The 17,988-nt window shown below is 34.7% G+C and overlaps 1 protein-coding gene across 1 annotated transcript in view; it reads left to right on the top strand.

The window, feature by feature from the left end:
* The first annotated feature begins 2,464 nt into the window (after positions 1-2,464).
* LOC106457131 (RNA-binding protein Nova-1-like) overlaps positions 2,465-17,988 on the top strand; it is a 42,477-nt gene continuing 26,953 nt past the window's right edge. Inside the window, exon 1 of the mRNA XM_022382956.1 lies at positions 2,465-2,766. Coding sequence (XP_022238664.1) covers positions 2,652-2,766 — 115 coding nt within the window. The 5' untranslated portion in view covers positions 2,465-2,651. The remainder of the gene's footprint in view (positions 2,767-17,988) is intronic.

Raw genomic sequence — 17,988 nt, 5'->3', positions numbered from 1 at the left:
TACACTTTCTCAACACTATTCTTACGTTAAAATATCTTGTATACATGTATATTTAAAAATTCAAACTTTGAAAAGATCATGTAAAAATAATACAGAACACTAATATATCCCTTCAAATATATCGTAAGGGCCAGTTCTAACAAAAAAAGAGCACGAAAAAGAAATATTAAAAATTAATAGTCATTATTGGAAATAATTATGGAAATTTTGAGAGAAAATAGTATAAAAGGCTATTACTATGGAAATGTCAGCCTTTTATCGTGTGAAAATAAGCTGTATCAAAGTGTAGTCACGTGTTGATAGCTCACACTGATTGACATCCAACCAATGAGAAAGTGTCACACCTGTAAAAGGACAAATGGTCATACTATCCCCAGTAGTAGTAGTGTACTTCTAGCCACGTTCCCTAGACTGAAATACCACATGATAAGCAGATACAAATCAAAGTTTTGACTTGTCAAGGAGGATACTCCATACGAAAATTTGTGGTAAGACTCCGTGCTTCAGTAAGACTTGTAGACAACACTTAGAAAAAGGTGTATGAACCTGACACTGTTAATATTAGAAGTGGTCAAAGAAGAAAACCGAAAGTCTCAAAATGTGACGTTAAGCATCTAAGATATGTGACAGAGAACAGTCGAGTACAGATAGTTCTAGAAACGTTGCGTCACAGTAGTCATGTGACTCGATGACGCAACACTATGTTCTTAACGAGACAGAGAACAGTCGAGTACAGATCTTGCTAACTGCCCTGCTGTAAGTACAAGAGTAGTTGTTACCTCGATAACAATTAAGATACACTTTAGCACAGAGTGTCTCAGTGGATTGATATCTTCTCACAAACCGCACCTTAGAAGAGGTAGCCAAACAATGAGCAAAGATGGAGACATATACTTCTTACAAATGAATCCAAGTTCAAATAGTTTGACAACAACAAACGACAGTTTGTTCGACAGTAGGAGAAAAATGGTTTTATAGTCAATGTACAACACCTACAGTAAAGCATGGCAGGGAACCAGGACAAGTTTGGGGTTGCATCTCAATCAGTGGTGTCGGTTTTACACAAAATTGGTGGCACCCTGACTATTAACAAATACTTGTAAGTTATGCCTCATCTTAGCATTCCCTCAGGAACATGATCTATCGGGCGGGGATGCATCTTCTAGCGAGACAATGATCCCAAACTTACAGCAGATGAAGCGGCGAAACGAAATCTTAAGGGAAGAGGTCGATGGAACGCTCACAATCAATGTAAACATTTATGAGGTTGTTTGGGCTTATGTGAAAACTGAGAAGTTCAAAAGACGACAAAACAGCTTAGCTTAATTTTAGGGGGTAATGGAGGACACTTGAACAATGTCACACAATCATACATTGATAAACTGCATGGAAGCATAAAAAACAAGATATAATATCATGTTGTAAAGTATGTGACATCAAAATATTTCATGTACGAAGACAAACGAAACATTAATTTCTAGGTTGTTTGTACTTTTAAGAGTTTAGTCGCAAGACTTGTGACGAAAGACGGCCTCGTTGAATTAGTAACGCCATAAATATATATGTATGGAGAAAGATATTGATCCGTCATTACAAAATATACCCAGTTTTTATTTATCTTTAAACTTTTATAGGATAATGTATATGAAGTGCAATGTAAAGAGTTCGCCAGTTAAATCCACATGTTATGAATCAAGTCTAAATCCATTTTCCGTCAGTGGACCCATGAGTGAGGAAGTGGACTGCAATAGGGGGGACAGTTTTTGTTCTTGTTTTTTCATTTTCATAAGAAAATTTATTTGAGAGAAAAATGAAGATTTTTTCTTTCTTTTGCCACCTTTCATACCCCCAATGATTCGCTAAATATATGTCTCTAGGCGATTAATCTCTAGCTGTAGCTTTGGGGGGAAACGCTAAAAGTAAGGGGACTTTTCCAGGACTTAGGGGCGGATGGGTACCACTGTATTCGGTGATTATACTAGCTTTTACATATCCTCTTTTATTTTGTTTTTGATATAATTATCATAATTTAAATTAACATTTTAAAGGTGAATTTATTGGCATTGCAGAAAATATCAGCTTTGAAAATCTAACACACACCCGTTTACGTGACGAACTGTAACTTCTATTACATAATTTTTTGCACATGCGTTCACATGATTCAGCTATTTCAGACACGTGGTTGAGGTATGGACAGTTTCCTTTTGAACTCAGAATGTAACAATCATTTTGTCACATTGTGAATTTCTTAGTGGGGAATAATAAGAAAAGATTATTTGATTTTGAGGAAAGTTGAGTTGAGTTACTTATCAACTTAACATCACAAAATCTTTCGCATTATCAAAATATAGTATTGGTATTGGGCAAATACGTGTCAACGTATGCAGGAAATGACCTAGAGTGCGAAAAAAACCGTCACTACCGGTTCCCAATGCTTCGAGGGAGGAGGCCTGTGAGCGAATTAGGTAAACAGATATTTGCCATTGAAGATTAAATTATCTAGAATATTACCGTAGTATACAGTATTATAAGAAATGTATACTAACATTTATGTTTTCTATTAGTTCTGTTAAATGATGGTTTCATTCAGCCAAGCTATCCAATGAAATTACGTCATATTTGACGTCAGCTGGCCGAGGTCTGCACTGAAGATGGCGACAAACGTAGGGGACGTGAATGGTTGTCCCGAGATTGATATTGGAGATTCAAGAAAACGGACGTTGGACAGTGAATTAGATATCGGGTCTACCAAAAGATCACATCATGGTGGGTGCATGTGTTGTATAAATCATGTGAGTTAATGGGTTTACGTGGCAAGAAAAAAATAATAACAGGGGATGACGTAGGGGCCCATATGCTGTGTATAGCAAAGTTTATCGGACGTTAGATCTTCGCTGGTTAAGGTTGCAAACCGTCGAACATGTCCGATTATACCGGGCCTGCCGACATGTGTAGCGCCGGCCACGTCAGATACTTGAAATTCTCGAAGACACAAACAAAAATCCACATATTTTCAAAAGCGCAGCTGTGGCTTACTGTTACCAAAACATTTTTTTTTTAATTCAAACGATTTGTAGTAAAACAGAAACGCAGCTTACCCTAAGTTATTTGATATAAGTATTTTGGGATATTTAACGTTTTGAATATGAAAATGTGATGAAACATATGATTATGATGACACGACTATGATACATGTATACCAAATTATAGTATATATTTATTAAAATTGTAACATTATTACTGTATATGCTATTATATTAACAACAGCTTTGTAGGACTTTGAAAGGAATATCATCCTTCATAAATATGTCAGAAAATTTTAGTTACATTTTCAGATTAAAACAAATCTACACACACAATTACATGAAGATGTGGGGCAAAGTTTCATGATACAGTGAATTTTGCATAGATTGCTACTGTATAGTTTTATTGGTGGTGGGTTATTAATTAATTAATTTAATATATATATTTGTGTAATTTTGTTTAAAATCTTGTGTATCTGTTTTGGCTATATAATCTGTATAGTAGCAGTGGCCATGAAATAATAAACTTCTGATCATAAACTGATAAAGTCTTGATAATGGTATCTTAAATTCCTTAATTTCACATAGTAGCACAATAAATCATTATAAGTTCTACACCTGAAAAGAGCATCTAATATGGCAGCAAAAATGTGTTATAATAATACTGGTGAAATTACATTTGATTGCAGAAGAAAAGATGAGGCAGTTGTAGGCTTGTAATAGAATTACAATGTATATATTTTGAAATATTCTACCAAAAATTAAAAAACCTTTGCCTTTTGCAATAATGCTTTTTTGACAGAGTAATAGTTAAGTAATGTTTAAAAAGATTAGAATCTTCTTTGACCTCTTAACTTTTTACAAGTTGTTGCTAGATACTCTATAGTATAAACTATAATGGAACTGTTAAGGTGATGGAGAGGGACTTATGTAAGGGTCAGGATGGAGAGTTCTCTACTTGAGACTGAAACGTTGGTAGTTCACTTGATGAGAGCATTAGTTTCAGACCACAAGTGTGAGCCAAAAGTTCTAGGATAAAGCTCTATTGTGGACAGGCTTTTTTAACATCCTGGTACATTATACAAGTTTAATGGAGCCCATTAAGCCCAAAATATAGGCTGTATTTTCAATTATGAATTTTGAAAAGTATATCACCATTTTTGATATGTTAAGATACAGTTTTAGTTAGAATACTTTAGATTTGCAGGATTTTATCATTAAATTGTTAGTTTTAATGGTTGTGTCCTTACAGTATTGGAATTTTTGGACTGTACATATACATGTAGTAGCTTGGTAATTTGAGAATGATATGAGAGTAGGTTTTCATTTATTTCTCTTTGATAACCTGTTCTTCACTTAACAGGTTATCAAAGAGCTTTGAAAGTAGATAAAATTTGGGAAAATTAGAGCACCTCCACAAGTATGCCCTTGTTTACCTAATCATAAAGTCTTGTTTGTGAAGCCTAATATTTTAAAGTTCATATCTGAATGAGTTGCAAGAGAAAAAAATCTGAAAACCTAAGAGAGAGAGAGAGAAATTGTGTCTCGGAATAATTAAATTGAAACTTCTTAAGTGATCAGTCATCTGGTTGTAAAGTACAGAAACATAACTTGTAAACAGAAAAGGACCATTTGGTACTTCTAGGCTGTCCTTGTACAGCTATACTCTTGAGGAAAGTAAATATTAAACCTACTCTTTATATTTCAGGACATTTTTGATCCCCCCCCTCCTCTTAAACTTTTATAAAGTGCTGGCTCCCACTCATTCCATAAGCCGAATGCCTGTGTTAGAAAAATAAAACTGTTTTAACTGGAGCTTAACCTGTCTTCTCCAAATCTTAAACTTGTGCCCTATCATCCTGTTGTACAGCATAAAGAATTCAGAAACATTTATCCCATCAGCCTCCTGGATAATCTTGTAAACTTCAATAAGGTCACTTCTTATCCTTCTTTTCTCAGGAAAAATTAGTTAGATCTAAACCTATCCATGTGAGATAACCCTTTCTTCCCCAGAATCATCCTAATAGTTCTCCTCTGAACCCATTTCAAAAAGTCCATTTCCTTTTTTTTTATAAGGAAGCCAAAACTTTAACACGGTTTTTCAAGTGAGGTCTAACTAATGATTTATATAGAGAAAGACTTTTCTTAGTTATAATCAGTATGTCTATAAGTACACCATAAAATTATATTAGTTTTACTACTAGCAACGAGCATTCCTTAAATGGGTTGAGTACTTATCCAGCACTTTGTCAAAATCATTTTCTTTAGTCATGCTAATGAGTGGGTTCCCATCTATATTAAACATACAACCCAAATTATGACAATCAAAATACATTACATCACAATGACTATAATTAAAGGTTGAACTTTAATATTGGATTGACTATATCACTCAGACTGGATAGTTCCAACAGTGTTCCTTGCATCATCTGGTGTTTCTGTGGATTTATTCCCATTTTGGTAGTCCTCTTATCGATACTTTTGTGACTTCCCTTAACATCAATTTTTGATCACCAGTCCCAGATTTTGTTGCCTAGCAGTGGATGCTCTGAGTAAGGATTGGTCCAATATCTTTCTTTTTGCACATCGTCCTCTCTGATTCTTTCCTGGGATATTGTACCTGATTTGTAGCACACCTTGCTGGGTTCTTTTAATTGCTCCATGTTTGGGCAGGAGCCTCTACCTCTTCCTTCTTGGAGATCTCTCCTATGTAATCCTTAGATGTCCATTTTCACTCAATGGAATGTCCCTCAATTGGAAGTAAGACAAAGGAATCAATGAGGAAGAATAATACAGACCACCACAATATTAAGAACTGGACAATTTTTGGTGGTTGTGACCAGCCAGTTCGATCTTGCATTCTCTTTGGGATGCAGGTCTGAGATGATTCATACCAGAATTCGCATATGTTTGTAATTATTGGTCACATACTCTATGGCAGGAAATGCTGCCCTATATACACTTAATTTCTATGGTTTCCTGACTTCCTAGGATATATAGGTAGTTGAGGAACATCTATATTCTGCTCATCTTTGTGATACTTTAGCAAGAAGCAGGAAGTTCTTTTGAAAGAACCTTTCAGAATAGCCATTAATAGTCAGCAAGGGGTATTCCCTGCCAGAGGTGGTGGATGCAATCACTCATTGATTGTTGCTTCCACTAAGTCCCCCCTCTAGGGGAGATACTTCATGAGTTTTCCCTTTCTGTTGCTACATTCTCAGAATGGAGCTCATTTTTTAAATTTCTTTCTTCACACTGGCCCCTTCCACCATCTTTTCATTGTGTGATCCTGTACAATTATTTTGTGTAAAAATTAGTATTTTAGTATTAACCCATTAACTGTGGATGACGGATATTTGCGTCACTGAAGTTCAATGGCTCAGCTGAGAATGACGGATTTTCTGTCATTCGCACATATATAACTATAACTCTATGCGAATAATGATAATTACCGGTTTATTGTGATTGATGGCAACTCAGTTTTATCTGCGAGTCAGAAAATCGCAACTGAGCTGCTCCTGACGCAGTTAATGGGTTAAGTTAACATTTTTCCCAAACTGAAAAGGTATTTCAGATAAATACTCACCTCTCCCCAAAAACACTTACCCTATTTCTCCACTTCTGGGGTGTCTGCTTGTCTTGTCAAGAATGAGCTTTTGGTCTGGACAAAGTGCTCAAAGAAAGTACTGTGCAAAAAGGCTGTGTCACTCTCTTATTGTCTGATGCTGCTTAGCAACATAGACAAGGTAACTACGTGTCATGTGCAGGAATGAGAGCTTTTTCAACAGCCTGGTGCTTGTGCAAAAACTTCTCAGCATTAGTGCTGAGGTGTTAACTAATTGTGCTGTTGACATATGAGTATCTCTGAAATAATTTCTCAAAGAAATTTTAACTTCAAAGTTTGAAGGATGGAAATCATTAAGTATCACTTTCAGGAGCTGTTCCACGTGTTAGGATTTCTAAGGGGGATGTCTAGATCGGAAAGTAAGATATAGGTACATTAGAAAAGTTAAAGTGCAAGGAAGATGTGTTTAATTGTGATGGATTCAATGTAAGGAAGTTTAAAAATGTGCTTGGGGAAGAGCTGAAGGAAGTCCTTTAACTATGAAGAATCATATGGATTTTAGAAGATTATTTATACAAATAAGGAAGTTGAAAACAATCTTAAGATTCTTTGTCATATTTGTACTTGAGGCCTTTACAATCTGATTGTTGAACATTTAAGGTTGTGCAACTGTTGTGATATATACATTAATAGTTGTGCATGCAAATAGGCTGGAATAGTGATTGCATTCAGGCCATTTCTCATTTGTATCAAAGCTAGTTCATAAGGCAGTATACCAATTATGAATAATGTTCTATGGCAGATCCAACATTAAGATTGGCTAGAAAGTACCTGATATGGGTTAACTTAGCCAAATGCTTTTGTTTTTGAAGAAGACAACTAAGTATTTAGGCCATTATCAAATATTACTTTTTTCAATATCTTCTTCATGTCTAATTTAACAATTTTTTTCTAAATTTAGTTTGATCTTGTGTCCGTTATTTTTGAGTTACCTTTGGTTTTGGCAGTCTAAGTCTTATTTATACGCGAAGTCCTTTTTCATCCTAAGGAAGATCTTTGTTTATTGTTTTGGATGCATCAGGTATGTCTTCAAAGGTGTTTAATAATGCTAGGAATAAAAATAACAGAATTTTAAAGTGTATTCATAGATATCTTGATTATATGTCAAAAAGAGATAATTCTCTTTATGTACAAATAACTGGTTAGGCCTCACTTGGAATATTGTGTCTAGTTTTGGTCTTTTTATCTAAGAAAGGGAATTAACTTATTATAAAGAGTTCAGAAGAGGGTTACTATGTTGAAGCTGGGAATGGAATAGTTATCTTATGGGACTAGATAAAGATAACTTATTTTCTCTTAAGAGAGGATTTTATTGGGGGTTTATGAGGTTATCAGAGGGAATTAACAGTTAAATGGCTTCTGATATTTCATACTGAATTCTAAGACAGCAGGGTAAGAGGACACAAGTTTAAAATTTGGAAAAGGTAGACTAAACTCCAGTTAAGATAGTTTTAATTTTATAAAAGGGTGTTTAGCTTGTGAATAGAGTTACCATCAGCAATAATGGAGACAGCCACTGTACCAGAGTTTAAGAGGGTTTAGTAATGATTTATTTAAAAATTTACAGCAGGTTTAATTTTGACTATTTCTTTGAGGATGGGTATGCAGAGACAGCCTTGAAGGACCAAATGGCCTCCTTGTTATTTTTAGGTTATGTTCTGATTTTTTATATTAAAAAAAAGGAAGACCAAGAGAGCCCTGAATCTATTGCAATGAATATAGAGTTTAAACCAATTAGCGATTTGGCTTAACTGGGATTTAACATAAGCCTCTGGCTCACACACATTGCAAAAGTCTGGTACTGTTAGGTTGATAACACACTGCAATTTCTTTTCATACTAATAGTGTGTGTACTCAACTCCATTCTAATATTTAAACTGAGCATGTACAAGGATTGTTTAACAAGCCATTTGCTCAGATAGGTCTCTTTGTCTCACATTAATGTATTGAGGTTCATTACATACCAATACCAACATTTCTGAAATGATTCACCTCTCTGCACACAGTAGCTATTCCTCATGTGTTTGCCTTTGAGATTTTGTGTATGCCAATAGCCTTGAATTGTCTCCCACCTAAGACATGTTTTTATGTGAACTGAGTTAGTACATGATGTAATTATCATGTATAAACAGACCTCCACCAGTAGGAAGACGACACATCCTCATTGTGGCATAAATCCCAATGAGAATTTGCTCTCCAAATTAACATCCTTGGTACTGTCTTTAACAGACATGTTCTATTTAAGTATGAAATGAATCAAGTTCATGAGATTTGTACTGCCTTTTTACAGTGTTTCTTTCATTTCCTTTTTGTGTTTTTAACTTCGATTTAAATCTACATTGCCACTAAATAAATGAATAAAAAAATTTCCCGGTCTGGAGGTTTATTGAAACTTGAATTCTCAATTTACAGTGACTAGTACCCTCCCAAAATTCTGGTGATGCTGCTGACACTGCCCTTATTATGTCTATGGCGATTGGAGGCTTATTGACTGTTAATGCCATAGCACATTGTGTTGTGGGTTCTTTACTGCTTTCCTTGCCTCATCTCTCTGTCGCTACATCAAAAGTTCATTCTCCTCGTTCTGAACCCAAACACAAGGATGACAAATTTGATTGGCTGTTTCAACCTCCCTGGTTTGTGCTAGGATCCTCTTTACCTGTTTAGGAAAATGTTACTGCTCTAAATCTCTTTGTGTATTTGATTACTTAGGTTTGTTCATTATTTTTACTTTCTCCTATGTCTTTTGATTCTTTCCATTCCTTACTACCTGACTCTTAAGGTGTAGATTATTTGGTTTTTCCTCTTCCAGACATACGTATTCATGTTGACATGTCCCTGGATCAGCTTCATTGATCTTATTACCTGACTACTCATTTCTTCCTAAGACATGGTGAACATGTGACCTTTTCTCCCACATCTCTTCAGATGACCTCAATACTTTATGATCATACCGACCCTGATTGCCATTTGTGTTCAGTTTAGGTGGTCAGATGTTAGTTGCCATGCATTTCTTCTTTTTGGAACTCTTACAATTGTTTATTTTGGCTTTGGGACTCCTCTTCTTCTAGGGAATTCTCATTCTCTATGTTTACCATATGGATTCCTCAACTTATCCAGATCATTTATTCCTTAACAGATAGAGATGTTTGCAGGCTTTATTACATCATATCTGCCACTTGACTCATGCTCTAAACTTTCCCCAGACTGAAATATGGATTATGTCCAACACATCCATCTCTCATTTTCTCCACCATCTGGCAATTTCATCTCCATTTAGACTTTACCTCCTTCTAGTTGTCATTCTCCAGCCCACTCATCTTTTTAATGGGTATGTACCTCTTTTATTTCCTTACCCATTTGTACTATTAATCTCATTTAATTCTTAGAACCCACCCAGTGGGTATACTAAGTTCCCTAAATCTGCACTGAATCAGGGATAATGTAAACCATTAAGTCCATCAGACCTGGCTTCAAAAGTGCCCACTGCTGAGATGGGTTTTTATTGCAAAACCACTACAGTGGTATATCCCAAACCATACCTTTCATGGACTATCATAGAAAAAGCCACCACCAGGGAGGGGGGAGTGACTGCCCACTTCCCTGGCTCACACACACTGGCTTTTCAAATTAGGTTTTTTAGTAACCCATTGTACTTTCTTTAGTAAGAGACCTTTGCAGTGATTAGGTCCATTTGGATCTGAGCACTTTTCTGGTGTCTTCCAAATGTGAATTCCCCATTCTCCCAGTCTTTGAGAAGAACATGGGAGTCCCCTGACATTTCCAGTTTCTAACCGCTAAGGATAGTCGACATGGAGAATTCCTCACTGGTTGTGCCATCCCCTTGGAGTGATAGTCCAAAACATGGGCTTATTTTGCTTTCCTCTTTTCATACTTCTATCTGGACAAAGAGTATACCATATGTGAAATGGATGCAGTCTCCTATGATTGTCACTCTCTAGTAAGCCCCCACTATAGTTTGACACATTCCTTGGGCTTTCTCCTTCTGTTGCCTTCTCAGAAAGGTACTCGTCTAGGTTTTTGCATTTGCACCTGTGGGAGCTCAGCTCTTACATCATATACATCTTAGAGTCCGTAAGGGATTAGATATAGAATTTAGTGTTTAAAAATATAAAAATCCTAATCTTAATTTCTTATGACAAGTACAATTAATTATAATCATGCTTTGCCAGCTTGTAAAAGGCATTCGACCATACCATTTGAATGAAATGTTAATTTTGAAATATCTAGTCTAAATGATTATTATTTTTATTTATATAATAAGAAAATGCCATTTGTACAAAGATGAATGATATGTTGTTGACACAATTCATATTAAGATGCAATTTCTAGGATTTCCACATTCAATAGGTTTGATTTGTCTAATAGCATAACACACCTCATACACTTTACCTCAGAAGTTAAGAATAATGTTCATCTAAATATACTTGATCTCCGATGTGAACCAGTGTTAAGTGTATCTTCATTCACAGTTAACATGCTTGCCTTGTAGGCTGTTTTCTTCTTATTACAGTTATTACTGGCACATTTTTATTCTTCTTTGTACATTTTTGATAGATTTCCACTTGTGTTTCAGTGTTATATTTTTTTTTGTTTTAGGACAAAAAACATAAATGTTTCTATAATTTATATTCATCTATCCCATCACTGTCTTGATCATAGGGCACATTCATCAAAACATTTTTAACTATCTTCTTCCATTTATGTCAGTTTTCAGCAGTTTAGAGGAAGTTTTGCATGTGTCTTCCGTATCCATCTGGCAACATAGTCTTGTTCTCCTGGGAAGACCTTTCTTCCTTCTTTCATCCAGTAAACCTTGTAGAATGCTGTTAGTTAGGCCTGTTTCCCACATATTTTGCACGCATCTTCCCTATCCATCTGGCAATATAGTTTTGTTCTCTTGGGAAGACCTCTTTTCCTTCTTTCATCCAGTAAACCGTGTAGAATGCTGTTAGTTAGGCCTGTTTCCCACATATTTTGCACACATCTTCCTTATCCATCTGGCAATATATTCTTGTCTTGTTCTCATGGGAAGACCTCTCTTCCTTCTTTCATTCAGTAAATCATATAGAATGCTGTTAGTTAGGCCTGTTTCTCACATATTAGACATGCATCTTCCTTATCTATCTGGTAATGTTGGCTTGCCATGTAGTCCATGGAAGACCTCTCTCTCCTCTTTTATTCACTAAACCTTGTAGAATTGTGTTAGGTAGGCCTGTGTACCACATATTTGAATGATTTTATTTTGTTTTGTTATAACTAAAGTCATTGAACTAATAAATTTGTCCAGCAATATTCTCACTTTTCCCAATCTTATTATTGAAGAACTTTGGTTAGGTTAGGTTAGAAAATGAAAACTAGAGAACATTGTATTTTTTTTCTTTATTAAATTTGAAGGAATAAATTTATATATATCTGACAGTAGTGAATGTTTATTGACAAAATACTATTTAATTAACCTTCATTAAACACCTTCATTCATTTAATCTTTGGCTTCGTTATGTTTTAAAAGAAATGTAATTACGTGTCTAAATTCAGACTTTGAGCTTTTGTCTGCTGCTAAATCCAACATTTTTGGCATAATTATTGCACTCCTTTACGTTGGCAAATACTGTATTTACGAGGGGTGCACGGGTGGTAGAATTTGTCAGAATACTGTGTCCGGGGACCTGGCCACTAAGTTTTGGCCTTCCCCCCCAAAAAAAACCAACATATACAAAAATTAGAAACAAAAACAAAATTGACATTTGTTACATTTAACTGAATAATCACCAGTAGAACATTCAAGTTTTACTTTCAACTTTCAAAATTAACTAACAAAAATGTATACACCAGTTTGCAGAATGCCTGTATTTTTGGAATTTGTTTAAATTGTACTTGAGGAACAGTAGCATTTCAGCATTTTCAGGTAAAAGCCTTGATCTTTTGCGTGTGATAATGTTGCCAGTGGCGCTAAAAGCTCTTTCACTGTCTACACTGGTTGGAAGTGCAGAGAGGTAACACCTTGCTATCCTGGCCATTGTGGGAAATTGAGCTTCATTTGACTTCCAACTGTGAGGTCAATGAAAGTAAATGCAGAAACAATGATGTTGACATGTTTTAGAATCATTATTCTGATTAATGCCTAGCCCCAACTTCTTATACCCTAACCCCTATTGTTCTCAAAACCCCACCTTCCCCAGAAATCCACTTCTCAAGCAGTGCCTATTATTAACCTCTTTTGTTCTCTGAATCACCAACTTTCAGCGGGCAGTCAGTCGTTGGTGTTTGGAACACGTTTTTTATCTGAACTAATTATTGACTGTAACTTTCAGTATTGTGTAAGTTGCCACAAAGATTAGTGGTTAGATGCCATATTCAATTACCCAGATTTGGCTGTTTTGAACTTTGACACTCAGCTGGAGCCGAGTATTACTGGGTAGCCCAATAACTGGCCAGGTACCCATGCACCCCTAGTATTTACTCAATCTTATTTTGACTTGCAACTTAGAGTGTAAATGGTATTTAACATTTCTAATTTTTATGTCCCTGTGATTCTCAAATCAGGATTTTTGAGGATGTTTTAGCATTTCTGTACTGTACAATAACTCTGCTCCTAATAATTAAAATATTATTCTTCTGACATATACTTTCATTAATTAATTTTGTCTTACTAGTACAAATGTGTGAATCTTCAGAAGTCGTGTACTTCCTCTTTGCACTAACTGTGTATTTGTATTAGTCTTAAATAAATATCAAGACATGTACAAAATATCATTGTTTAGTATTTAAACATCTGGAAATTCGATGCTGTGTATGGGATATGGAAGACCTTGAAACTTTGAGTTATAAAGGTATGTGTTTTTTGTAGTACTCGTACATTCATCATATTTTGTGATCAAACCTATGTGATGAACTGTATGTAAGTATTCAGTAAACAGTTCTTTAATGTGTATTTACTGTTCAAATAGCCTACAATAAAAGAAAAAATTGAAAGCACATTTTGTGTTGTTTTTTCCTTTTTTTTACCACTGATGTTTTCACTATGAAATAGAGAATTGATTTTTGTTTTTGGCATTGTTCTGTGGATACTGTGTATTTATCTTTTGGCACAATGCATAGATGTACTTCACTGACATACAAGTTTATAGTTGGGCTTTAAAATACAGTTTGTGTAAGAAAGTGTTTTTGTCATAAATGTGGTGATCAGTGAAAATACACATCTGACAAAAATAAGTACAATTGATAAATCATAAATATGTATCCAATCTCAAACTTGTGCTACATAGTATGAATTTGTGATTAAACTATTTCCCATGTTTCTCATTAGCACACAATGCCTTTTTATCATCCAAATAATAATCTCATGCACTTTCAAGCTTTTGTTATATAATTCATGCTAAGACTTTTACTTTTTATGAGAATATTTGAAAACAGAAATTTGTATTCTCACTTGAGTTCATAATTTTATTAACTTTTTGTGTGTCATGTGAGATTTTTCGCAAATTTAAACTTGTGTGTTTTTGTGTTACCCTCCACAGCATACTTAACACCATCACTAGACACTAACCAATTAATAACAAATTTTTAAAAACAAAGAATGTTGATGAATCATGTAAGTTTTGTAATAAATTCTGTTTCAACTTAATACATATTCATGTACAGCAACAGCACATCATTCATATTGTTTTTTTAAGCATCATTTTAACTAAAACATTTTGGGGGGAATTGTTTACACATCTGATTACAAGTTATTCCTTAGTAGAAAACAAACTAGTTTCTCTACTTATTGAAATACTACATCAGAGAAAAATTCAAATTTAATATGAATTTCTGTCAAAGCTTCTAGATTTATTGTTATTTTTTTCTAAAATAATATAACTTTCTTTTGTTAAATTACTCTGTAGCTATATATATATATATATATTCAGAAATGTTTACTCACCTGTATAACAGAGATATTACTTCGTGCCACTGCCATGAATATTTTTGTACACACCATAAGCCTTGAACAAAGCTCCCACCCTTACACATACTAATGTGTATTTTACCATCCTGTGAAATAATCATCATTAGACTGTAGCCCTTCTTTTTGAACTGTCTATATCCCCATATGTTTTCCATTGAATCTGGTGGGCTTTTGCTCAAAAGTTACATTCCTGAGGCCTACTGTTCCACTACTCTTTGGACTTTTGACCAGCATGGTTTTTACTGATGTAACCTCCCTTTTCTTTTTGGATTTGCCCAATTTGGGGTGGCTTGTTTGCTCTCCAATTCAGTCTTGACTTCTCCTCATTTTCACTTGGAGGTCTTTTTCAATTTGTATGCAGGTCAGGCTTAGACTACTTCTTTATGTCTTTGAGACATTGAGCTTCTGATACCATAGCTCTCATGTCTCCACAATTTTGTGCATGAGAGGATTTATGTCATTTGGAGTTTGATCCCCTAGTTCCTCTTTGACACACCTATATACATCTCCTTTATTAGATTTTGACCAACCGAAGCAACTGTACCCAGAGATCCACTGTCTTCTTGTCACCTCTAACTGTTATGGTGAGTCACTTGATCCCTCTTCCCCCACTTCACATGAACTTGCATTTGTTTGGAACCTCTGGGACTCAGCAATGAGTCTGAGGACCTGTAATGTTCACATATGCAGGTATTCATACCAGTTGTGACCATAGCACAGGTAGCACATTGTGTAGCTTAATGACAACCAAACATACAAGCAAAATTTGTCCACCAGTGCATTTGTTCAGATGGGATACAGTTCTATACACCTGATACATTTGTGGAGTTTAGTTTCCAGAAGAGTTATTTCTCTATATTTATGTTGTTGAGATGTTTGCTGCTCAGCAGGCTAAGCATCATGTGTTTGATATTCTTATTGTTATCCATTCAGACACCCTTGTCTTTTCTTCCATCTGCCATCAGGGAGGCACTCACTCTAAGGACCCCTGTTTTCCTTGCTCTAGACTTTCTCTTTTGGGCCCAAGACCACTATATTCAGCTGTTATTATATCACGTCTCAGTAGCTTAGGCCCTCATGGCAGGTGAGACAGTCAACTTGCCAGGAGGGCCTAAGCTAGACTATCTCACCTAGACTGGATCTTTCCCACACATTGGTTTCTCTATCCTCTGGTGTTTCCAGTGGTGATCCTACTGTGGAAGTCCTATCATTGCTGCCTTTTTTACTCTCCTAAACACTTAGCTTCCACTCTTTTGGTCTCAAATACCTGGCAGAGAAAGCTCTGTGTATGGAGTGGTTCAATCTCTTTCTATATGTTTCAGCCATATTTTTTTCTCCCACTCTTATGGAAATTGTCACTCTCACTTTTTTTTTGTCTTGTACTCCATTCACACTATTTTCCATAGGAATAGGATAATGTTCTTCTCTGGCTGTTCCTTCCTTCTTTGGAAGGATGTTTGGATGTTTTCTCCATTCAGTCTACTTTTACTTTCTTCAATGTATGATCATTCTGATCCTAATCATCTCCTTTATCTTGTATAGGCTGTTTGTTGTTATATTATTAATACTGTCCAGTTTCAAGGCAGTTGACAAAATTTTTTCTTGCCATTTTTTTCTTTGCTCTTTACATCAGGTTCCCTCCAAAAAACAGTGATGGTCCATTAGTCCAAGAGCCCATTACTCCAAAGATACAATTGTCTGAAGATGTAAGTTTTTTTCTTAACAGTTAAAATGTTAAATTGGTTGTTTGGTTAAATTTGTGAGATTTTATGACAAAAACACCCCAGGATATGATCTAAAAGGTTCCAATTGCTCATGAATGGATGGATAATGTTTATAATCATTTTCCCAATGTTATTTTCTTGTATGCATGAATAGTGTTAGCTGCAGATCCCACATATTTATGCTTCAGGATTTGATTTGGGAATCTAGGAAGACAAAACTCAGGGTAGGTGAAACTACAATGTGGTGTATGTAATATGACACTAATGTGTTGAGTGTCATACACAACCTCACTGGCAAGATCTCATCAATGGGACATTGATGGCTAAAGGCAAACTTGATGGGAGAAGACATGAAAAATAAAAGAAGTGTCATCACTCATAGAAGACTAAAATAGTCAGATGAGGTGTAAAACCTAACTGGTCGAAGTACAAGGAGATAAGAAATTCATAAAAGTAGTCCTAGAAAGTTTACATGATGTCAACTAATGTCTAGACTAGGTATGTTAGGTATAAGTACAAATAAGCAGTTAGTTGAATGATTGAAAAGTTAGTGAAGTATTTATTAAGATTTCAATGTGTGAAAGATTAAGGAGTGGTTTATTGAAATAACATTGATCAAGTAAAGATAATCAGTGAATTAGTCAGGTTTCTTATCAATCAAGTTAATTTCTATTAAGTGTTATTAGTGCATTAAGCCTACAGTAGTTTCAGAGTTTATGTTGAAAAGTTTATTTGTAAACTTAGACCTACTACCTGTGTCAAAATGAATATAGTCTGTAGCAAATGTACCTGAAGAAATAAATTAATTCATTATTGTTAGATGGACTGGACTTAGCATTATTTTTATTAGATAATCTTAAAGAACCCACCCAAAGAGAGATACATTACAACAATATATGTAGTCTTGCCTTGAGAGAGTAAATTCATTTTGCCTTCATAAAATTTAGATGGTGAAACCATAAATAATCATTTTATTATTTGTATTCATTATCATAACTTTGTAGAATTGGGTTGTAAAGATTTTATATTTCAATTTGATTGATATCTATGACCACATGTGCAAAGTTTGGCAATGAAAAACATCCATATTGGATACAACTACTTAAAATTTCAAATTGTACATGTGCATACTTTGTGCAAGGTTTAATTTTAAAAGATATACTATCATAAGTGGATTTGTTTTTAGACTACATTAGAGACAAAGCAAGAAAGTTAATGTAATATTTTCATACTGCATCTTGGCAAAACTTTTGTTATTGTTGTACATTTGTGTTAAAATTACTTTTAAAATCATAAGAATGTATTTTTAAGTAACTTGCATTATAAAAGTTTGAAGGTTTTATTTCTACAGTTCCATTGGAGATTTCAATTACAGTTCTTCTAATTGTAAAAAAAAAAAATACTGTTTTTGTATCTGATGCTGACGTAAAATCTAAAAATGTTTCCCAACTTTAAGAAACCAAATGGTGCAAATAATATATAATTTAAGACATTTACTTACACAGTAATTGAAATTGAGAATAAAAGTTATATATCAATCAGAATTAAGTGAGAAAATTAAACAAACATTAGCATTTTTTTTATATTACTAGTAATTTATCACAGTGATGAAGTTTTGGCATGGCAGGCCGGATAGATATTTAGTAC

Source organism: Limulus polyphemus, unplaced genomic scaffold (assembly GCF_000517525.1).
Source record: "Limulus polyphemus unplaced genomic scaffold, Limulus_polyphemus-2.1.2 Scaffold295, whole genome shotgun sequence".
Lineage (NCBI taxonomy): Eukaryota > Metazoa > Arthropoda > Merostomata > Xiphosura > Limulidae > Limulus > Limulus polyphemus.
The sequence above is the reverse complement of the archived record's forward strand: the minus strand, read 5'-3'. Positions and strand labels throughout refer to the sequence as shown.